The 25,179-nt window shown below is 39.6% G+C and overlaps 1 protein-coding gene across 3 annotated transcripts in view; it reads left to right on the top strand.

Moving 5' to 3' along the window:
• Positions 1-25,179, top strand: part of KYAT3 (kynurenine aminotransferase 3) — a 70,298-nt gene that overhangs the window by 27,923 nt on the left and 17,196 nt on the right. For all 3 annotated transcript variants that reach the window (XM_055404144.2, XM_055404143.2, XM_055404142.2), the window contains 7 exons: positions 8,631-8,689; positions 9,247-9,391; positions 11,379-11,528; positions 15,479-15,565; positions 16,591-16,716; positions 16,812-16,932; positions 22,589-22,665. In XM_055404144.2, coding sequence (XP_055260119.2) covers positions 8,634-8,689; positions 9,247-9,391; positions 11,379-11,528; positions 15,479-15,565; positions 16,591-16,716; positions 16,812-16,932; positions 22,589-22,665 — 762 coding nt within the window. In that variant the 5' untranslated portion in view covers positions 8,631-8,633. The remainder of the gene's footprint in view (positions 1-8,630; positions 8,690-9,246; positions 9,392-11,378; positions 11,529-15,478; positions 15,566-16,590; positions 16,717-16,811; positions 16,933-22,588; positions 22,666-25,179) is intronic.

Raw genomic sequence — 25,179 nt, 5'->3', positions numbered from 1 at the left:
AAGTTAGGTGTCCAGAAATGATACAGGCCCTATAGATGTTCCATTGTACAACTGGGGCTCCTGTTTAATCCCTGATAGTATTTCAGGTTTATTTTATTTTCCTAATCTTGGACCTAATCTGGACAATAACTCTCAGACAGTGAGCATTGCCCCTACTGCTGAATCCTGACATCTCTGGGCATTGTTGGGTATCTTATACTTTTTCTCTACTATAATTGTGGCTTCCCTTGTGGCTCAGCTGGTAAAGAATCTGCCTGGGAGATGCTGGGAGACCTGGGTTCGATCCCTGGGTTGGGAAGATCCCCTGGAGAAGGGAAAGGCTACCCACTCCAGTATTCTGGCCTGGAGAATTTCATGGACTATCCATGGAGTCGCAAAGAGTCGGACACGACTGAGTGACTTTCATTTCATTTCAGGCTACCTTAACAAAGTAGCACAAACTAAGTAGCTTAAACAACAAGGACATTAGAAGTCCAGAATAAAGGTGTTGGCAAGGTTGGTTTCTTCTGAGGGCTCTGAGGAGGAATCTGTCCTGTGCTTGTCTCCCAGCTTCTGGTGATTTGCTGACAGTCTTTGGTGTTTCTTGACTCACAGAAGCATCACCCTGACCTCTACCTTCACCTTCAGGTGCCATTCTTCCTGTGTGCCACTCTGTCTCCACATTTACCCTTTTCATTTGGATGCCATTGGTGTTGGATTAGAGCCCACCCTAATACCCCCCAAAGATGCTCAGAGGGCTCAAATATACCTTGTGCACAGCATGACCCAGAGACCCCACAGAGACTGAGACAGAACTGTGTTGGAGTATCTCCTGTGGAGGTACAGGTCAGCAGTAGACTGCTGCAGGGGCAGGCTGACCTGGGTATGGCATAAGCCCTCTTGGAGGAGGTGGCCATTGACCCCACCATAGAGCCACCAGAACTTACACAGGACTGGGGCAACAGACTCTTGGAGGGAACAAACAAAAATTTGTGTGCACCAGGACCCAGGACAGAGGAGCAGTGACCCAACGAGAGACTGACTCAGACGTGCCTGTGAGTGTTTGGGAGTCTCCAGTGGAGGCGTGGGTCAGTGGTGGCCTGCTGCAGGGTTGGGGGCACGGAGTGTAGCAGTGCACATATGGGACCTTTTGAAGGTCGCCATTATCTTCATTACCCCCACCATAGTTAGGCCTCAGGTCAAATAACAGGGGGGGAACACAGCCCCTCCCATCAACAGAAAATTGGATTAAAGATTTGCTGAGCCTGGCCCAGCCCATCAAAAAAAGAGCCAGTTTCCCCCTCAGTCAGTCTCTCCCATCAGGAAGCTTCCATAGGTCTCTTACCTTCTCCATCACAGGGCAGACAGAGTGAAAACCACAATCACAATCTGATCACATGGACCACAGCCTTGGCTAACTCAATGAAACTATGAGCCATGCCACATAGGGCCACCCAAGACAAACAGGTCATGGTGGAGAGTTCTGACAAAATGTGGTCCACTAAAGAAAGGAATGGCAAACCAGTATTCTTGCTTTGAGAACTCCATGAACAGTATGAAAAGGCAAAAAGATAGGACACTGAAAGATAAACTCCCCAGGTTGGTAGGTACCCAATACGCTACTAGTGATCAGTGGAGAAATAACTCCAGAAAGAACGAAGAGACGGAGTCAAAGCAAAAACAGCACCCAGGTGTGGATGTGACTGTTGATGACAGTAAAGTCCGATGCTGTAAAGAGCAATACTGCATAGGAACCTGAAATGTTAGGTCCATGAATCGAGGCAAATTGGAAGTGGTCAAACAGGAGATGGCAACTCAGATGACCATTGTATCTACTACTGTGGGCAAGAATCCCTTAGAAGAAGTGGAATATCCATCATAGTCAACAAGAGAGTCCAAAATGCAGTACTTGGATGCAATCTCAAAAACAACAGAATGCTCTCTGTTCATACCATTCAATGTCACAGTAATCCAAGTCTACGCCCCGACCAGTAATGCTGAAGAAGCTGAAGTTGAACGGTTCCATGAAGCCCTACAAGACCTTCTAGAACTAACACCCAAAAAAGATGTCCTTTTCATTATAGGGGACTGGAATGCAAAAGTAGGAAGTCAAGAGATACCTGGAGTAACAGGCAGATTTGGCCTTGCAGTACAGAACGAAGCAGGGCAAAGGCTAATAGAGCTTTGCCAAGAGAACGTACCTGTCACAGCAAACACCCTCTTCCAAAAACATAAGAGCAGACTCTACACATGGACATCACCAGGTGGTCAACACTGAAATCAGATCGATTATATTCTTTGCAGCCAAAGATGGAGAAGCTCTATATAGTCAGCAAAAACAAGACTGGGAGCTGACTGTGGCTCAAATCATGAACTCCTTATTCAGACTTAAGTTGAAGAAAGTAGGGGAAACCACTAGATCATTCAGGTATGACCTAAATCAAATCCCTTACAATTATACAGTGGAAGTGAGAAATAGATTCAAGGGATTAGATCTGATAGAGTGCCTGAAGAACTATGGATGGAGGTTCATGACTTTGTACAGGTGCAGTGATCAAGACCATCCCCAAGAAAAAGAAATGCAAAAATGCAAAATGGTTGTCTGAGGAGACCTTAGAAACAGCTGTGAAGAGAAGCAAAAAATCAAACAAGAAGAGGAAAGATATACTCATTTGAATGCAGAGTTACAAAGAATAACAAGGAGAGATAAGAAAGCCTTCCTCAAAGAAATAGAGGAAATGCAAAGAAATAGAGGAAACAATAGAGTGGGAAAGACTAGAAATCTCCCAAGAAAATTAGAGATACCAAGGGAACATTTCATGCAACGATGGGCTCAATAAAGGACAGAAATGCTATGGACCTAACAGAATCAGATGATATTAAAAAGAGGTGGCAAGAACAGACAGAAGAACAATGCAAAAAAGATCTTCACGACCCAGATAATCACGATGGTGTGATCACTCAGCTAGAGCGAGACATCCTGGAATGTGAAGTCAGGTGGGCCTTAGGAAGCATCACTACAAACAAAGCTAGTGGAGGTGATGAAATTCCAGTTGAGCTATTTCAAATCCTAAAAGAGGATGCTGTGAAAGTGCTGCACTTAATATGCCAGCAAATTTGGAAAACTCAGCAGTGGCCATAGGACTGGAAAAGGTCAGTTTTCATTCCAGTCCCAAAGAAAGGCAGTGTCAAAGAATGCTCAAATTATCACACAAATTGCACTCATCTCGCATGCTAGTGAAGTAATGCTCAATATTCTCCAAACCAGGCTTCAATAGTACATGAACCGAGAACTTCCAGAAATTCAGGCTGGCTATAGAAAAGCCAGAGGAACCACAGATCAAATTTCCAACATCCATTGGCTCTTCGAAAAAGCAAGAGAATTCCAGAAAAACATCTACTTCTGCTTTATTGAGTATGGCAAAGCCTTTGACTGTGTAAATCACAACAAACTGTGGAAAATTCTTCAAGAGATGGGAATACCAGACAGCCTGACCTGACTCCTGAGAAATCTGTATGCAGGTTAGAAAGCAACAGTTAGAACTGGGCATGGAACAACAGACTGCTTCCAGTTTGAAAAAGGAGTACATCAAGGCTGCATATTGTCACCTTATTTAACTTATAAGTTTATTTAACTTATATGAAGAGTCCATCATGAGAACTGCTGGGCCGGATGAAGCACAAGCTGGAATCAAGATTGCTGGGAGAAATGTCAATAATCTCAGATATGCAGATGATACCACACTTACAGCTGAAAGCAAAGAAGAACTAAAGAGCCTCTTGATGAAAGTGAAAGAGGAAAGTGAAAAAGTTGGCTTAAAGCTCAACATTCAGAAAACTAAGATCATGGCATCCAGTCCCATCACTTCATGGGAAATAGATGGGGAAACAGTGACAACAGTGACAGACTTTATTTTTCTGGGCTCCAAAATCACTGCAGATGGTGACTGCAGCCATAAAATTAAATGACGCTTGCTTCTTGAAAGAAAAGCTATTACTAACCTAGACAGCATATTAAAAAGCAGAGACATTCCTTTGCCAACAAAGGTCCGTCTAGTGAAAGCTATGGTTTTTCCGGTAGTCATATATGGATGTGAGAGTTTGACTATAAAGAAAACTAAGCACTGAAGAATTGATGCTTTTGAACTGTGGTGTTGGAGAAGACTCTTGAGAGTCCCTTGGACTGCAAGGAGATTCAACCAGTCTATCCTAAAGGAAATCAGTCCTGAATAATCATTGGAAGGACTGATGCTGAAGCTGAAACTCCAATACTTTAGCCACCTGACGCGAATAACTGACTGACTCATTAGAAAAGACCCCGATGCTGGGAAAGATTGAAAGCGGGAGGAGAAGGGGCTGACAGAAGATGAGATGGTTGGATGGCATCACCGACCCAATGGACATAAGTTTGAGTAAACTCGGGGAGTTGGTGAGGGACATGGAAGCCTGGCATACTGCAGTCCACGGCATTGCAGAGTCAGACACGACTGAGCTGAACTCATTATAGCTGCAGTGAAAAAAATGAAAGTGTTAGTTGCTCAGTCCTGTCTCTCTGACCTCATGGATCATAGCCCACCAGGCTGTTCTGTCCATGGAATTCTCTAGGCAAGGATACTGGAGTAGGTTGCCTTACCCTCCTTAGGATCTTCCCAACCCAGGAATTGAACCCAGGTCTCCCACATTGCACGTGAATTCTTTTCTGTCTGAGCCACCAGGGAAGCCCATATCTGCAGTGAACCTGTTTCTAAATAAGGTCAATTTCTGAGCTGTTCTAAACATAACATGTAAGGGAGGGAGACAAGTGGCACAGTTCAACCCATCATATCCACCTGTCTCATTGTTTATCCGGATTTTATTTTTACCATATAGTCAGGCCTAGAAAGAATCTGCCTGCAATGCAGGAGACCCGGGTTTGATCCTCAGGTCCGGAAGATCCCCTGGAAAAGGGAATGGCTACCTACCCAGTATTCTTGCCTGGAAAATTCCATGGAACAGAGGAGCCTGGGGGACTACAGTCCATGGACTCATAAATTGTTGGAGACGACTGAGTAACTAACACTCACTTTAAGCTATGAAATTGCTTTAGCCAATAAAGTGTGAGTAGAAGTGATGTGTATACTCCTAAGGAGAAAATTTTAAGAATTTTTTCCTTTTGCTGTGAATCTGGCAGTACTGCAGAAAGAATCTGTTTCATCATCTTATGTCTCAGAGTCACAGTGACATGGAACAGAGTAGCACATGACCTCCAGCATATGTGTAGCATGAAAAAGAAATAAACCTTTTATTATTTTAAGCAATGGAGACTTTGGGGTCTTGTGCTACTGAAGTGTTAACTTAAGGAAACTGATACCACAAGTTTACTTCTAATATGTGGGATTTTCTCATTCGTTAATGAGATATTTATAAAAGCTTGTTCTGGCTAGTCAAAGCTATGGTTTTTCCAGTAGCCATGTATGAATGTGAGAGTTGGACCATAAAGAAGGCTGAACGCCGAGAAATTGATGCTTTTGAATTGTTGTGCTGGAAAAGACTCTTGAGAGAGTCCCCTTGGACAGCAAGGAGATCAATCCTAAAGGAAATCAACCCTGAATGTTCATTGGAAGGACTGATGCTGAAGCTGAAGCTCCAATAATTTGGTCACCTGATATGAAGAGCCGACTCAGGAGAAGTGGGCGGCCGAGGATGAGATGGTTGGATGGCATCGCCGACATCCAGTGGACATGAGTTTGAGCAAACTCTGGGAGATAATAAAGGACAGGGTAGCTTTGTGTGCTGCAGTCCATGGGGTCGCAAAGAGTCGGACACAACTGAGAACTGAATAACAAATCTGCTTGGCATAGTACTATGTGTCGGATACTGTGATGATCAGTTTTATCTGTCAATTTGGGTAGGCCATGCTACCCAGATATTTGGTCAAACACCAGCCTGGATGTCTCTATGAAGGTATTTTTCAGTTGAGAGTAGCATTTCAATCACTACAGTTTAAGTAAAATGAATTATTAATAGGCATAACCTTGATTCAGTCAGTAAAAAGATGTAGAGAAAAAGACTGAGGATCCCTAAAGAAGGGGTAATTCTGTCTCTAGCTGTCTTTGGACTTCAGCTGCAACACCAGCTCTTCCTTGGCTGGAGCTCTGCAGGACTTGAACTTGCTGGCTTCCACAATCTTGAGAGCCAATTCTTTAAAATGAATCACTGTGTATATACACATCCTATTGGTTCTGTCTCTATAGAAAAATGCAATTAATACACACATCAGTGAACAGCAAACAAGCTATAAATAGTCCTCATGAGGACTTAACAGTCTAAGAGAGGAAAAACAGAAAAGCAAACAGATAAAAAAGACAATGTTTTGTAGTAAATGCTATATACTCCGTGTCATGGGAGCACAGAGGAGGTGCAGCTGACTTTGACTTGAGGAATCAGAGAAGGTCTCTGGAGGAAATGGAGTCTAACTTGAGAACTGAAGGTGGCAGGTGGAATAGGATTTAGTGGAGTGAAGGGACAAGGTTGTGGAGACCAGGGATTAGATTGAATGTAGAGCATGCATTCTTAACAGGGACATTATTGCCCCCAAGGGGGAGAAACTGCTGCTTGGCAGGTGAAAGCAATCTTGGTTATTGCAATGTTTTCTGATCATGCAAAGCTCAACTCTGTCTGACAAAATCTTATTCCTTTACATTTAATGAGAGAAATGGGGAGGCGTGTTTAGAAAAAATGTCTAAAAAGTCTCCATGGTTGGAAAGTGGTGACCAGAAGGAAAAAAAAAAAGGACCGAGAAACATTTGTATCAAAAGATCAGTTGTGTGGAGGAAGGATCACATGTGAACCTTGTGAGAGAAGACTAGAATATTTGATAGATCAGAATGTTCTAGACACAGATTTTAAAGAAAATTAAATCTGAAATGCATTTTGACTTTATCTAGATAATTTAGGTAAAATTGGACTTTTTAGTCTGAATTATCTACTATAGACTCTGCTTACTTTTATGTATGAATCTTTATTTTGTAGGCACATGCTGAATAAATCATTAAGATTTAAAAATTCCTTAGAGGGATCTCCTTGGTGGTCCAGTGGCTAAGACACTTCCCACGCACCGGGCCTGGGTTTGATCCCTGGTTAGGGAACTAGACCCCACATACCGCAACTAAGAGTTCATATGCTGCAACTAAACATCCCCAGTATCGCAAAGAAAATGGAAGACCTGGCACAGCCTAAATAAGTAAATAAATATTAAAAAAAAATTTTTTTTCTTAGAGATGGAAAAAGACAATTGTTGAAAAATCTTTTTCTGGGACTTTCCTGGCATCCCAGTGGTTAAGACTCTGCCTTCCCAATGCAGGGCACAGATTCAAACCCTGGCTGGGGAACTAAGATCCCACATGCCGTGCAGCACAGCAAAGTTAGTCTTTTTCTATTTATCTTTCTGGGCGTTTTTAGTTTTATAATCGTAGTCTCTAAAATAGCATCATGTTCAGGTGGGCACTTAATCATAATGCCATTCTGGAAGGCACATTAACCTCTGGAGAATCTGCATGTGATTTACTTCAGTGGAGTTTCAAAGATTAAAAAAAAAATATGAGAAAAACAAAAAGGTATATTTCTTGGTTCCATTATTGGAATAGAATGAGAACAATGGTCTATTTAATAACTGTTATCACAATCTTCCTTCTAGATTGAATTCAAATTACTTTACTATTCTATTAAGAAAATCTTTGCAAAAATGCTGCCAATCATTTTTTTTTATTTCAGCAGCTTATTAACAATGAAATCAAAGATAGCTCCATGCTTTTGAGAGATAATGTAAACTTCCTTTTAGAATCTTAAAGAACTAAAAAATTGAATGCCTTGCTGTAATTTTAGCTTTTAATCTGTCAAGCTTGCTTAATGTGAGTAGACCTGACCTAAATGTCTGATATACTTTTTTTAAAAAGGCAACATTCTAGTAGTCTCTTTTAGCATGTCTTCTTCTGCAAAAGGCAGTGTGTGGAAAGAGTGCTGAGTTTGTGTTCTGAAGTCAGACTACCTGGGTTCAGATCCTGAGTTGAATCTGTGTAGGATTAAATGCTACTTGCTTTCATGAACTTGGGCAGATACAAAGTTACATGATCTTATCCTCTCTGTACCTCACGTTCCTCGTGTGTAAATTACGGCTAGTGATAGAACCATAACGTGGGGTTGTTGTACATATTAACTGAGTTAATTATTTAAGACCCTTAGAATAGTACCTGGTACACTCAGTAATGTTACCTATTATCACTATCATTTAGAACTCCTTGTTGAGTAGTCTTGAAACCATCTGATTTGGTGCTTCTTGTATGCCATATAAGGAACTTACTTGGGAAAGTGTTGATCCCCCTGACCTAAAATGATCTTCAGAGCATGACTCAAGATGTTGTTTTAACTGACTTATTTTTAGTACCATCATTGTTCTCTTCAGTACATTTCAGGCCTTTAAACTGATTTATTTAGAATAGTAGATGGGAGATGAATTCCTCTTGGGGATTTTTTAATGGCGTCTATCATTTTTCTCTATGGTATTGCTTTTTCTATGGTGCCAGTAGGGAAAAGAAATAGTTACCCATGATTTTCTGGCATTATTGTTTGATGAAAAAAAAAATTTAAAACCCCTTCAATTTTATATATTTCAGAAAATGTCTTTGAAATTCAAAAATGCAAAACGAATTGAAGGCCTTGATAGCAATGTGTGGTGAGTACCTTACAGTGAACAATAATAGTTGGGTGAAATTTTTTTGCGTCCATTCATTGGAAATGGAAGTAATGATTCACACACTTATTTATTCCCTTAGCAAATGTGCTAGTCCCTGTGCTGGGCACTGGAAATGGACAGAGAAAAGGACAAATTGGGTGATGACCTTGTGAAACTTACCTTCTTAATCCGTGAACTTTTCCTGTTAGCTCTACTCTCTAATGAGAGAACCGAGCAGCAGATGGTTGAGAAAAAATATGTATATATGTGTGATTAAAATATGGGCATCATGGAACTGAGACTTGTAAGAAACATTAAGTTTATCAATTCAACCATCATTTTTCTAGGCAAAGTTATTTTGTAGATGGTAAAATTGTCTTGAACTCATTAATTTTATTTTGATCTGTATGGGGTCGCAAAGAGTCGGACACAACTGAGCGACTGAACTGAACTGAAGACTAAACTAAGTCTTATTTTTCAGTTTTATCAGACTATGAGGTATAAAAAGCTAACTTTGTAATCATAGTTCTTACTAATACTAGTCTTTTTTATCTTAGGATTGAATTTACCAAACTGGCTGCAGACCCCTCTGTTGTGAATCTTGGCCAAGGCCTTCCAGATATATCCCCTCCTGTATATGTAAAGGAAGAGTTATCCAAGATTGCAGCAATTGATAATCTGAATCAGTACACACGGGGCTTTGTAAGTATATGAGCACTGTTTGTGGTGTGAGCGTGTATTTTGTATCGTATTGTGTATGAATGTACTTCTGTCACCTCTCTGTAATTGGCTTTCTGGAACCAACTATCCCAACCTGATGGGCAAAGGAACCCCCACCCTTGCCCTTATCTCCGAGGATAAGCTGTCCCCTACTTCCAGCTTCTCCACAATCCTGTCTTGGCCCCTCCTTTACTACTTTTCCAGGATGGGGTTCCCATGGCAACAAAGGAAGGAGAGTATTCACTTGAGACATGTTTTCTCTCCCTTCATACTATGCAGCCTCATCACTGGTCTCTTCATTAATATCGTCTATTTCTAGCTAGTTACTTTCTCTCTGCCTCAGCCCAACTTCATCCTTCTTGCTAGAATGTCTACGATAGCCAGACAGTTCCCAGGTTCTACCAAAAAACGGTACCACAACTTACTAAGTGAATTGAGCAAAACTTCGGGACACAAGGACAATGTACAAAAATCAGTTGTATTTCTCTTGTACTAAAAGTGAAGTTATAAAGTAAAATTATTGAAAATGCCATTTACAATAGTATCCAAACACACTGAAATTTAGAACTGATTTTTTTAAAGATATATACAATGTTTGTTCACTGGAAACTACATCACTTTGCTGAGAGATATTAAATGATACCTAAATAAATGGAATGATATATGATGTTCATAGATGGGAAGACTAAGTATGGTTAAGGTGTCAGTTCTTCCTAAATTGATCCATGGCAGAGAGTGGCAAGCTATGGTCCATGGGCCAAGTCCAGCCAATCCCTGACTTTGTAAGTAAGGTTTTATTGGAACATATCCATACCCATCATTCATATATTTTCCAGCTTTGTGAATATATATGACTGTATATATATGTGCGTGTGTTTATATTGGTGTAGCAGTGGGGATGGGGTTGCAGTGTCAGCAGGCTCTGGACGTTGGTCACCTCAGGGCATGGGAAGTAACAGATTTGGAGGAAAAATAATTTTTCTTTACGTATCTTTTACCTAGTTTTACTTATTATATGAATCATGAGTCACTTTGTAATTTAAAAATTTAAACACAAATCCTTATTACTGTAAGGACAGATGTATAGTGTTTATAGTTGTTTTCATATCACACTTTGCTAGAATTTGTTAAACCTGGTATTAAAATGAATTCAAAGAGAATTTTGGATTTCTGGGAGGGGTGACAACTGTCTCTTGTTCTTTCAACAATTTGTGTATATTTTTTGACCTTCTATTACTAATTACAACCAGCTTCTCTAATACTATAATACTTCCTAATTTCAAAATATGAAAAATGTGCTCTGGCTTCACTTTATTGATTTTAACCAGGTGAGGCTCTGGAATATACATGCCACTGTTCCAAAAGAAAAAAAAAGATGACAAGTAAATACATCCTTAACAAAAAAATTCCTCCTTTTCTTCATATGAACTGGGATGGACAACTTAGAGGGAGCCATACTCTTTTACCTCACCAACCTAGGATGTATCTAAGCAATCTCCCTCTTCTCCTGCATCCTGACCCAGTTTATTACTCCGGAGCCAGGTGCTTTCCTAACAAAGTCACAAGACTTGCACTTGGACACTGCCTAATATTTTCTGCAAATGACTGAAAATCAGGGTGGTTACTGAAAGCAAAAAGAGGATGCAGATGCTGGGCAGACAAAAACAGATATCAAGATATTGGATAACAAAGCTGATACCTTGAAATTTTGTATTCAAAAATTTTGTATTCAAAAATCAGTCAATTAATAGGGAAGTTTTTAATCATTAGCAAATCATCATGACCGTTCATTCAGGAACCCTCTGAAACTAAGGGGAACAATTTTTTTAAATTTGTTGCCATAAAAATACACGTTAGAGAATTGTAAAACCTAAATGTTAAAAATTTTTAACATTTCAGAGCCAAATATCTCAAAGAAGTAGGTCTCATAATTAAATTCAAGGTTTTGTTCTTCCTTTTCACTCAACAGGGTCATCCATCACTTGTGAAAGCTCTATCTTGCCTATATGAAAAGTTTTATCAAAATCAAATCAATCCAAATGAAGAAATCCTCGTGACAGTAGGAGCATATGGATCTCTTTTTAATGCCATTCAAGGATTGATTGATGAGGGGGATGAAGTAAGTATATTAACATTATCATGCTACCTGTATTATTCACTATCATTTGTCTTGTTTTTATTTTCACTTTTTTATGCTCTTTTAAGTATTTCTCAAATATAGTACATATGTAGTCAAGTTCACAAAAAACCGTTAAGTATAGCTTAATAAATGTTTAAATGTGTGTGTGTGTATGTTTGTCTCCCTGTAATCACAAACCAGATGAAGATACAATACATTTCCAGCAACCTGGAAGGCTCCCTTTTGCCCCTTCCTAGTCTATATTCTTCCAGAGGTAACAGTCTTCTGTGTTCTGTCACCAGAGATTCATTTTACTAGCTCTTGAACCTGATGTAATCGAATCATACAGTGTATATACTCTTGAGTCTGATTTCTCTCATTTATCATTTTCTCTGTGAGATTCATTCACTTTTGTTGCATGTTGTTTGTTCTTCTGTTTACAGCCTATTTACATAGGGCAGGTAAAAGAGGCTAGCAGTAGTATGGGGAGATGAATCTCTTGGTTTTCGCTGCTAAACTAACTTTTAAAACTCAGTCAGCAAGTATTTGGTCACTGTCTTTTTGTGCCCTGTATTGTTCGCAGCACCATGTGAGGGATGTTTAACAAGACAACTGAGTGACTTTTTTATTTAGCGAAGTGATGTAAAACCCACTTCAGCACTGACCTCAGTAGCTCTGCCCCTGCTTCCCCATTATCATTCCAGTACCCTTGCTTTCTTATTTACTCACCTCTTCCATTTATTCAAAATTTATTGAGGATATGCTGGACAATGTGGGAGAGAAGATTTTTTTAAAAGACTGTTTCTATATGGAAGAGGTTCCCTGTTTAGTGAAGGAGATGGACTTGTAAACAGATACCAAAGGATGCAGCGTGATAGGCAGTGGTGGGGAATGTATAAGTTACCATGGTGACAAGAGGGAGAAGTGATGAACTCTACTGATACAGGTCCAGAAAGCTCCAGAGAGGTGTTGGGTAAGCCCAGTCTGAGGAATGGATATTTGCCGTGATCTGTATTGTTAATTCCCTTTTTTGAACTCTCCCAGCACTTTTTATTTTGTGGCTGCGCTGGGTCTTCATTGCTCAGTGCAGGCTCTCTTTAGCTGTGGTGAGCAGGGGCTGGTCTTTGTTGTGGTGTGTGGGCCTCTCATTGCTAAGGCTTCTCTTATTGTAGAGCAGGGACTTCAGTAGTTGTGGCACAAGAGCTTCATTGCTCCAGGGCACGTGGGATCTTCCCGGACCAGGGATCAAACCTGTGTCCCCTTGCATTGGCAGGCAGATTCTTAATTAGTGAGCTACCAGGGAAGTCCTGAACCACCCCCCCCCACCAGCACTTTATCTGTACCTCCTTTATGAAAGATACCTCTGTGACTTTGTGTTACCTTTTCTTTTATATCTCTATTCCCTCTGCTCTGCCAAACAATAAGTTACTTAAGGAATCATGTAAGGAAGTATGGTCATACTTTCATATACATAATTTCCCTTATTCCTATAAAGTAGCTGAAAGTTTCAGCTCAGGCTTTGCTTGTGTTGCTCCTTTGTTGCTCCCTCCTTCTCTGCACTCTGTTGGTGAGTCCCATGGCTCAGCCCTTTGCCCTCTTTTCTCTTATTCTTCTTCACTGATCAACTTATCTAATATTTTTGAAACCACACACATCACTTTGCATCATATAGGCCTATTATTTTCCTTATAATATTTATTACTATCTGAAATTATTTACTTCCTTGTTTCTTATTTATTATGTCTCTCTCTGTAGAATTTAAGTTCCAGGAAAATTAGTTTATTGTTGTAGAGCTAGCATTTGAAGTAGTGAGTGCTCGGTAAATATTCTTCAAAAAGAGAGGGGACTCATTTCCATTGTAAAAAAGCAGAAATTTCATGGAAGAGTGTCAGGTATATTCTCAGTTCCACCTCGCTGCCTCCCCCGTTTCCTTTCCTTCATTGAGCTCTCACTTCATACCAGGCACTGTATCTCAGCAGGGCTACAAAGATGGGTCATCTTAGTCCCTCAGAATTTCAGTCTAATGAACTTGAGGAAAACATCCATTCCTGGTTCATGTCTTGTCCTCCACAATACCCAAAACCTAACATAGTACGTTGTACAGAAAATATTCAGTGTGAATTAGATGACTAGTACAAAGGGACTTTAGAATGTAAGGGCCTCCTATGACTCCAGGGAGACAGGCCTTGAACAGGAAATATAACTAGTAAAAAGTAGAAATTTAGGATGATAATTAGATGCCATGAATTTAACCAACACAGTCTTAAAGGCAGTTTAGTGTTCGGTTCAATTCAGTTGCTCAGTCGTTTCCTACTCTTTGCGACCCCATGGATGGCAGCACGCCAGGCCTCCCTGTCCATTACTAACTCCCAGAGTTTACTCAAACTCATGTCCAATGAGACAGTGATACCAGCCAACCATCTCATCCTCTGTCATCCCCTTCTCCTGCCTTCAATCTTTCCCAGCATCAGGGTCTTTTCCAGTGAGTCACCTCTTCGCATCAGGTGACCAAAATATTTGAGTTTCAGCTTCAGCATCAGTCCTTCCAATGAATATTCAAGACTGATTTCCTTTGGATGAATTGGTTGTATCTCTTTGTAGTCCAAGGGACTCTCAAGAGTCTTCTCCAATACCACAGTTAAAAAGCATCAATTCTTCAGCACTCAGCTTTCTTTATAGTCTAACTTTCACATCCATACATTACTACTGGAAAAACCATAGCCTTGACTAGATGGACCTTTGTTGGCAAAGTAATGTCTCTGCTTTTTAATATGCTGTCTAGGTTGTTTAAGTGTAGACTTGTAAAATTATATGTTGTTGCCAGATTTTTCAAAAGCAGTTTGAAAATAAATATATATATATATGTAAGGTACCATAAAGGGTGTTTATATTCTTTAGGCTAGCAGTAACAAGCACTAAAATGGAGAAACTGTGTGGTCACTAATTCACATTGTACTGTTATTTATACAAACTATAACAAAATTATCCTAGAATTCAGTAGACTCTCAAATAGCCATTAAAACAATGCATTAAAACTAAATAATATTAAACGTTTGTGAAGTATTGCTACGTGTAAAAAAGACAGAAAAACTGAATGTCGACAGTGGATATAAATCATGTGTTTAAACTCATTATAGAAAAGCAAAACGTCAGGGATAATAGGTCCAGACAGGCATACTGCAGAAGAGATACCAACTGGACAGGTTAGTCTGGCCCACTGACTTGAGAGACAGGCCATGAGTAGGTTGAGAGAGCCTGTAGTAGCCTATAGGACCTCGTAGGAGTAAAGGAGCTAGGAAAAAAGAATCCAGATATAAGTCACCTGGAGGGAAATTGTGGGTATCAGACATGAACGGTAGCATCCTGTCTTCTTGCATTCTCTCTTTGTTTGGGGATGTTTTTGAAAAAGAAATGTCTTTGCTGTTGTTCAGTCGTGCGATCGTGTCCAACTCTTTGTGACCCCATGTACTGTTGCACGCCAGGCTTCCTGTTCTTCTCTCAGGATAATGCTTAGAAATTACTACGCCATAACAGAGAGCATCCCTGCAGTGCTGCCTTTCCTTCTGGTCTTGCTCTGCCACTGATCATGTATTTTCTAATTTGAAATTTAAACTCACTATTTTTGGCAGGATCATCCCTTTGAGAATGTAATGAGAGCTATGGACCCTTTTCCTAGAAAGATAAACCTATGCATGTAGAAAATTTTGCATACAATTTGAAGGGTCCCACTGCAAGCCTATCCACAGAGCTCCCTAGGAAATCAAGGGGTCCAGTTAAGGCTCCTGCCAAGTTTGTTCCCAAGGTCTTTTTCACTCAGGTGTGTGAAGACAAAGCCTGCTTTCTTCACTGCTGCATCTTAGCATGTTGTATGGTGCTTCACACATAGTACGTGCACAGTATTTGTTAAATGGATTAATTATTGATAGATTTGTTATTTGGTTTGATTCCAGGTCATAGTGATAGTGCCTTTCTATGACTGCTATGAGCCCATGGTGAGAATGGCTGGAGCAACACCTGTTTTTGTTCCCCTGAGATGTGTAAGTCTGCCCCGATGATTTACATTTTTTTAAAAGTTTTGAAAATGCCAATTACTTTGTTGCCAATAAAGTTTCTACTTTGATTACATTTTGGGATTTACTGTATATCTCTACCATGACTGAAGGTGACAGCTATTTAAGGGGGAATTTTTATTACTTCATCATATGTTTGCCATGTATCTGTTGTAACAGCTTCTACATTATATGCAATGCTATTTTTTGTGATTGTGTATCTCCCCTACTGACTGAGCACCACCAGGTCAGAGACCATTTCTGACTCACTTTTATAGCTCTAGTCCCCAGTGACTAACAGTGCAGGGTATGTGCTGGTAGTCATTAAGTCGTGGCTGACTCTGTGACCCCACGGATTGTAGCCCTCCAGGCTCCTCTCTCCATGGGATTTTTCAGGCAAGAATAGTGGAGTGGGTTGCCATTTCCTCCTCCAGGGGATTTTCCTGACTCAGGGATTGAACTCAGGTTTGCTGCTTGACAGGCTGATTCTTTACCATTGAACCCCCTGGGAATCCCAGGGTGTGTGCTGGGTGTTCATTAAATACTCAATTCTGAATGAAGTGTTTTGGTTATTTTGACTCTACTTTTATCTTTAGGAATACAGTATAGTTTCATTGTCTTTTTAAAAAATCGTATTAAAACAAGTAACACACTAAGGTGAATCACAAAATCTTCTATTAGCCTTATAGAATCAGATGTGTTACCATAATCAGGCGTATTAACCATAACCATATAGCTGACTCCTCTGAAGGAATTTAGGCACTTTTACAGCTGTTAATGTTGACAGAGTTCATGTTTCCATTTAACAGGTATGAGCATGGGACTCAAGTCCTGTTGGGCTCTTAAGGCAGAAGTAAATCTTAGTTATTTTTGTTTCTTTTCATTGTTAGTTATTTATTAAGTTACCTTTGCCATGCCTTTCTCTACTTTTTTTTCCTTATTAGGTTATTTATTTGTAATACAGCAAACATGAATTAACTGAATTAAATCACATCTTCATTCTTCATGCTTAGAAACCTGTTGATGGGAAAAAATGCTCTAGTTCTGACTGGACCTTAGATCCTCAAGAACTGGCAAGCAAATTTAATTCCAAAACCAAAGCTATAATACTAAATACTCCACATAACCCCCTTGGCAAGGTGAGTCTTTCATCTCTTTATACATCTTCTGATCCGTCATTCTCTCACACATTGAATAATTGGCTCTGCTCTTTTGTTTCCTTTCATATGTGTAGGTGTATCCCAAAGAGGAACTCCAAGTAATTGCCGACCTTTGCATCAAATATGACACACTCTGCATCAGTGATGAGGTTTATGAATGGCTTGTATATACTGGAAATAAGCATTTTAAAATAGGTACCAATTATTACGTAGAGTCACAGATCTAAATGTGCTTGGACACATGTGGAATATCTGATTGGAAAGGATCCCAGAACAGCTTTAGGAATAGTCTTTGTAATGGGTAGATATTTGTGAGCACTGAAAAATGGGACTTGAATGAGTGATGTTTGAGTGGATTTATGAACAGGTTGAAGGACAAGCAGTACAAACTTAGGAGATGAGATTTTAGATCACAGGATACAACTAGGAAACCAGAGAAGTAGTACTTTTGCCTTTATTCTTAGCTTCTTTTTTTCCCCCCAATAATCTATTACTTTGTATATAAGACATAGGGAACTTACTTATTCCTGAACTGGTCTGTCCCTATTAAGGGAAATGCTGAAATGCCAGATGAACAGAAAAGAAATTGCTGTGACAGTAAGGTATTGCAATGGATTTCACCATTACTACTCTGTCTCGGGCTTCCGCAGTGGCTCAGTGCTAAAGAATCTACCTGCAATGAAGGAGACGTGGGTTCAATCCCTGGGTCAGGAAGATCCCCTGGAGGAGGGCATGGCAGCCCACTCCAGTATTCTTGCCTGGAGAATCTTGTGGACAGAGGAGCCTGGTGGAGTATAGTCTGTAGGGTCACAAAGAGTTGGACATGACTGAAGTGACTGAGCGTATACACACACACACACACACACACACACACACACACGGACATGACTGAAGTGACTGAGCGTACACACACACACACAGACACACATAGACACACACACACACACACACACACACACACACACCCCCAACCCATCTCACAGAAACCATGGTGTCTTCTGGGGTGATCCAAACATATCAACTATAGGGTTATAACTGTGCTTCAGTCTTTGGGTCTTTGTACTTTCCCTTCCTATACTTGGAAACACTTTTCCCTCAGATATCCAAACGACTCAGTGGCACCTCCCTGGGGTCTTTATTCAGTTTTCAGATTTAATGACCACAACATTTAAGATTTAAACCTCTCTGCATTTTCTTTGTCCTTTTTCTGTTCTCTTGTTTTGTTTTTTTGGCTTTGATGGGTCTTTGTTGGTGCACTCAGGCTTTCTCTAGTTGCAGTGAGTCAGGGCTACTCTTTTTCGCGGTGTTCAGACTTCTCATTGCAGTAGCTTTTGTTGCAGAACACAGGCTGTAGAATGCAGGCTCATTAGTTGAGGCTCACAGGCTTAGTTGCTCTGAGGCATGTGGGATCTTCCCGGGCCTGGGATTGAACCCATGTCCCCTGCATTACAAGGTAGATTTTTAACTACTGGACTACCAGGAAAACCCTTCTGTCCTGTGTTTTCCTGTATAATAAATAGCAGGATATATTTTTACTTCTAACTTGCAAGGAGGTAGGAATTTTTAAACATTTTGATCTGTTCTGAACCCTCAGTTCCCAGAATAGGGTCTTGTGCATGGTAGACAATCAGAAAATAATTGTTGAATAAAATGAATAGGAAGTATGAAAGGGTGAGGGAAGAATAACTAATGTCACTGGCAGGAACCAATAAATTTTGAAAGTAGTGTACTTATACATAAATAGTTGTTGCACACATCATAATTATCCGTGGTAAATTACAAACTGCTGTGGAGACAGGGGAGATCAACAAAGTGGGCAAAAGATGGAATTAGTCAGAGTAGTAGAAAGAAAATCTTTCTCAGATAAACTTGTGTACTAAGGTGAGATGGCATGAAAGATCAAGATATACTTAACTGGCTTGTAAGAGTGTGTTGCAGTAACTGGCACAGATGAGAATGGAAAAGTAGGGTGATTCTGAAGGACTTTATATATGAATATAAAGAGTTTAAATTTCATTGAGGGGGACCAATGGTTCTTAAATTTTTATTATATTTTAGTGATAGGGTATCGTGAAGTCACAATGTTCACATGATGAATTAGTGACAATATGTACTGTATTTCATCATGAAGCTAGAGGTAATTTTCTTAACAGAAATTAAATAATTAGAAGTCAATATAAAAATCACAAATCTGTGTGTATTTGCCTGTAGCAAAGTGTTATTGAAATAAATACATCTGAGTTTTTCTGATTTTTGCCATTATTGTTCATTTCCTGATGCTCATTTGTTTCACTATTGGTAGCATTCACCATCAGATAACCAGTTGTTGTTTTAGTTACTAAGTTGTGTCCAACTCTCTTTTTGTGACCCCATGGGCTGTAGCCTGCCAGAATCCTGTCCATGGGATTTTCCAGGCAAGAATACTGGAGTGGGTTGCCATTTCCTTCTCCAGGGGATCTTCCCGACCCAGGGATCAAACCCATGTCTCCTGTGTTGGCAGGCTGGTTCTTTACCACTGAGATAACCAGTAGCAGTTTGAAGTGCTAAAGAAAATGTTGTGGAAAACTTAAAGTCGATTTTTTCAAGCTCTATTAAAAAAACTCAATAATTAATTTGATCATCAGGGTACCAGTGAGCATACTTTGAGAACAGCTGCAGCAGGCAATGACAAGGTGTGATGAAGGCAAGGTAATTGGTTCTGTATTGGATTTGTTTTATAATGGTAAGAACCAGCTGCAGGTGAGGATTTTAAGTCAGATCCCCTGGCAGTGGAGATCATACGCTAGGGTTGTTTAGAAGTATAAACTGTAGGGCACGGAATATAGCATCTGAAGGTGGGAAGGCAAGCAAGTATGATTCTGAGATCTCTAGCCTGGACCACTTAGCAGCGATGAGGCCTTAACCAGGGATGGAAATGGAAGGAGGCAACCCTGTGGGAAGAGCTGAGCAAAGGAAATTCCTGCTTCTCATGCTAAGTTTCGGTGTCTTTGAGACACAGAGGAGGAGATGTCTACAGACAAGTAGAATTATAGGCCTGATTGTAAGGATCAAATTGTGAAGGGATTTTTGACAGTCATCAAAATTTTGTTGATAGTAGAACACATGGAAGACAATGTATCTTCTAAGGGAGAATGTATAAACAAAGAAGAGGGCCAGAAATTTGTAAGGTATGGTGTCTTAGCACAGCCCATTTTGTCATTTGTCAAAATTGCATCAGAGTTTACCTTCCCACATCTTGTTGATGATCTCTGTCTCAGGTCATTAACTACTCCCCGGTTGAAAATCAAACCAATATGGACAATTACATTTTTTGGTAATTTTTTTAAGATTAAGTAGAGGAAGAGGCATCTATCTAATGAATAAATATAATTTTATGATTAACATTTTGTACATTTTACAAATGTTCATGTCTATGCAATAACTCAAAGCTTTTAAATTTTATTTAACTCAGTTTAGCAATATTCTTTTCAAAATATTGCTTTAAATGATCTTGAAACTTATTGTTTAAACCTTATATTATAAATACTTCATGGTAAAAGTGTAAATGATATTATTTGCTGAAGATATCAAGACATATTTTGAGCTCAGATTTTTTAGTTGTAACGACTCACGATGTTAAAACAAGAGAAAAATGAATTCATTATTCATTTCTGTTTCATTATCATTATTATTCATTTCATTATTCATTCTATTTCATTATTTAGAGAGTGCAAACATGTGAAAATGTATTCTGTTAGATACGGTGGCCTTTGTTACATGAAAGATACGAAATTGCTATTCCATCAATTTGCAGAGTGCAGTAGTAGCTCTTTAATACAGTAAGATTCTGGCCACACATCATGAAATTAGCATCACCTTCATGTCACAGAGACAGTTTTCCCAGGTGTAGCTTGCACTCTTCATCATGTCTCTAATCTTTATCTGACTTCTACTGAAGCCTAAGTCGCCTGTGAATAACTGTTATAGCTGCTGTGGTTGATTTAAGGAGGATGGGTCATACATGAGAAGTGCAAAGACCAGTTGCCTTTCATGTATAACTGCAGGCTAAACTTACCAGTACTGGAGCTAGATATGGTTTTTCTAAATCATCAGATCTGTAAAGATTTTTTTTTCTTTGTTACCATATTCACATGCAGTGTTGTGGTCATCTACTCTGTTTATAACTTCTGTAGCTCCCCAAATCTCTGAGATGGAGAGGACATGATTATCTAGATGTTCTTAAATTACTTGTGTGTCTGTGTGTTTAGTCACTAAGTCATGTCTGACTCTTTTGCGACCCCATAGACTGTAGCCCTCCAGGCTCTCTGTCCCTGGGATTTTCAGGCAAGAATACTAGAGTGGGTTGCCATTTCATTCTCCAGGTTTTAAATTACTTAGGAGCCTTTTAATTGGAGTTGTAGAATTTGTTCATATGGGTCACATTCTTGACTCAAATGGTGTCTCCAGGTTTCAGTAAAATGACGTTACATTTTGTTGAATTATAGTCAACAAAAGAAACCTCTGTTCTGGAAGAGATTATGCTAATATATTGGTATTTATATACGAATCCCTTGATATTTGGAAAATCAGTATAGAATTCCTCATAAGTTATTTAGCTGATCATCTTACTCCTTGAAAGAAAAAAAAAAGATTCACTTTTATATAGCCAAAATAGCCGTCAAGAAAATACTTAGCTTTTAAATACTTTACTTAGTTTTGATATTTTGTGAATGTGACCTACATTTGATGTGTACATAGTTTTTATTTACTTCGTGTTTAACTTATTGTTAAAACATGCTAGGTTTGTATTAGTTTGGGTAATTTTTTAATTTTCAAATAATTTATTTCTAAATGTTCTTAATAATAAATCTTCCTGATTTGGGATATATATTATTACTTTAAAGGGAGTGATACTCTGCCTTATACATAGTTTAGATATTTCTGTGGTCAAATAGGAAAGTAAGACATGCCATGTCCTTTGGAATATTTTGGAAGAATAGAAATGTCTCAAAACTTGAGAGGATATATGTTAGAATATTCTGTTTTCGAATGGACCCTCTAAATATTTTTTTTTCATTTGTCCTTTTGGGATTTCTTTTTGTGTTTCACAGAGAATACAGTGGTAACTCTTTCAATTTATATGGCTTTCCTACCTTTATAAGTATTGACAGATATTTCATGATAGGCTGAAATTGCATATGTTTACATTTTGGAACTTTCTTTAGCTACCTTATATCTTAGTAGGCACTTTACTTGCTATAAGAAGATGACTTCAAGATATATCATGGATTTACATCTCACTGTGCTATTTCTAAAATACACACCCTCACTCTTGCACACGCCTGCAAATTGCTGGGCCTTCCACAGAGTTTCTGAGGATCCAAGAATTTGCCTTTTTTATGACTTCCCCAGCGATACTGATATTGCTAGGTGGGAAATGTATTTTAAGAACCACTGGCCTAGGAATCTTGTAGAAATAGACTCAGAAAATGGACAGAGTAGAGGTGAGCCAAACACTAGCACAACCACAACCAAAGCTGTGCCGCAGAATGATTGTGCTGGCCCCCGGCTACCACTGACCCTGAGTGCCAGGAGCTGTTGCTCCCACGACCACTGCACTGAACCGGCCCAGAGCGCTGCCGGCTGGCACTTCTGACCTTTCCTGACCTAGGAGATAATTTTGCCACTTAAACGTTTTCAAGCTCGGTAACATTTTCAGCTGAGTTTGGGTAAAGCTAAATTATCTCTTAAAAACCTATTGAAATAACTATACTGCCTATATTATAAGGCATTTTTGTTTTTAAATTATACTGAGTGTAGACTGATTATAAAGCCATTAACTAACCTTTTTTCCCCCTTTTTTGCTCTTCAGCCACTTTTCCAGGTATGTGGGAGAGAACAATAACCATAGGAAGTGCTGGAAAGATTTTCAGTGTAACTGGCTGGAAGGTAAGATGAAGAATTTAGTTGTCTAAAAACAGGCATGTATCTTATTTCTTGTAGAGTTTTTTGTGTTTTAAATGCATAGATACTCAGTTTACACAGGTTTTTATACTTACTGATCTGCTTTCTTATTCAGTTTTCATGTTGTATTTGTCCTTTCTGAGACGTAATAATTCTTTTGAAAATAAGAAAAATAGGGTAATTTTCTTATTTTAAAAGTAACCAACAGATGATACTCTTTTCTTTGCAATGTTTGATTACTGTATATTAATTAAAAGGATATAAAATATTAGCTAATATGAAGAACTGTACAAAAAAGATCTTCACGACCCAGTTAATCACGATGGTGTAATCACTCAACTAGAGCCAGACATCCTGGAATGTGAAGTCAAGTGGGCCTTAAGAAGCATCACTACAAACAAAGCTAGTGGAAGTGATTGAATCCCAGTTCAGTTCAGTCGCTCAGTCGTATCCGACTCTTTGCAACCCCATGAACGGCAGCACGCCAGGCCTCCCTGTCCATCACCAACTCCTGGAGTTTACTCAAACTCACCTCCATAGAGTCAGAGATGCCATCCAGCCATCTCATCCTATGTCGTCCCCTTGTCCTCCTGCCCTCAATCTTTCCCAGCATCAGGGTCTTTTCAAATGAGTGAGCTCTTTGCATCAGGTGGCCAAAGTATTGGGGTTTCAGCTTCAACATCAGTCCTTCCAATGAACACCTAGGACTGATCTCCTTTAGGATGGACTGGTTGGATCTCCTTGCAGTCCAAGAGACTCTCAAGAGTCTTCTCCAACACCACAGTTCAAAAGCATCAATTCTTCGGCACTCAGCTTTCTTTATAGTCCAACTCTCACATCCATACATGACCACTGGAAAAGCCATAGATTGACTAGACGGACTTTTGTTGACAAAGTAATGTCTCTGCTTTTTAATATGCTATCTAGGTTGGTCATAACTTTCCTTCCAAGGAGCAAGAGGCTTTTGAGTTCCTCTTCACTTTCTGCCATAACGGTGGTGTCATCTGCATATCTAAGGTTATTGATATTTCTCTTGGCAATCTTGATTCCAGCTTGTGCTTCTTCCAGCCCCGCGTTTCTTATGATGTATTCTGCATATAAGTTAAATAAGCAGGGTGACAATATACAGCCTTGATGTGCTCCTTTTCCTATTTGGAACCAGTCTGTTGTTCCATGTCCAGTTCTAACTGTTGCTTCCTGACCTGCATACAGATTTCGCAAGAGGCAGGTCAGTTTTCACAAGAGGCAGGAATTCCAGTTGAGCTATTTCAAATCCTGAAAGATGATGCTCTGAAAGTGCTGAACTCAATATGTCAGCAAATTTGGAAAACTCAGCAGTGGCCACAGGACTGGAAGAGATCAGTTTTCATTCCAATCCCAAAGAAAGGCAATGCCAAAGAATGCTCAACTGGAGCACAATTGCACTCATCTCATACGCTAGCAAAGTAATGCTCAAAATTCTCCAAGCCAGGCTTCAGCCATACGTGAACTGTGAACTTCCAGATGTTCAAGCTGGATTTAGAAAAGGCAGAGGAACCAGAGATCAAACTGCCAACATCCACTGGATCATGGAAAAAGTAAGAGAGTTCCAGAAAAACATCTATTTCTGCTTTATTGACTATGGCAAAGCCTTTGACTGTGTGGATCACAATAAACTCTGCAAAATTCTTCAAGAGAAGGGAGTAGCAGACCACCTGACCTGCCTCTTGAGAAACCTGTATGCAGGTCAGGAAGCAACAGTTAGAACTGGACATGGAACAACAGAATGGTTCCAAATAGGAAAAGGAGTACGTTCAGGCTGAATATTGTCACCCTGCTTATTTAACTTATATGCAGAGTACATCATGAGAAACGCTGGGCTGGAGGAAGCACAAGCTGTAATCAAGATTGCCAGGAGAAATATTAATAACCTCAGATATGCAGATGATACCACCCTTATGGCAGAAAGTGAAGAAGAACTAAAGATCCTCGATGAAATTGAAAGAGGAGGGTGAAAAAGTTGGCTTGAAGCTCAACTTTCAGAAAAGAAAGATCATGGCATCTGGTCCCATCACTTCATGACAAATAGATGGGGAAACAGTGGAAACAGTGTCAGAATTTATTTTTCTGGACTCCAAAATCACTGCAGATGGTGAGTGCAGCCATGAAATTAAAAGACGCTTACTCATTGGAAGAAAAGTTATGACCAACCTAGACAGCATATTGGGAGCAGAGACATTACTTTGTCAACAAAGGTCCGTCGAGTCAAGGCTATGGTTTTTCCAGTGGTCATGTATGGATGTGAGAGTTGGACTATAAAGAAAGCTGAGTGCTGAAGAATTGATGCTTTTGAACTGTGGTGATGGAGAGGACTCTTGAGAGTCCCTTGGACTACAAGGAGATCCAACCAGTCCATCCTAATGGAAATCAGTCCTGAGTGTTCATTGGAAGGATTGATGTTGAAGCTGAAACTCCAGTACTTTGTCCACCTGACGCGAAGAGCTGACTCATTTGAAAAGA

This window comes from Moschus berezovskii, chromosome 4 (genome assembly GCF_049115385.1).
Source record: "Moschus berezovskii isolate FMDL1 chromosome 4, NW_MosBer_1.0, whole genome shotgun sequence".
Lineage (NCBI taxonomy): Eukaryota > Metazoa > Chordata > Mammalia > Artiodactyla > Moschidae > Moschus > Moschus berezovskii.
The sequence above is the reverse complement of the archived record's forward strand: the minus strand, read 5'-3'. Positions and strand labels throughout refer to the sequence as shown.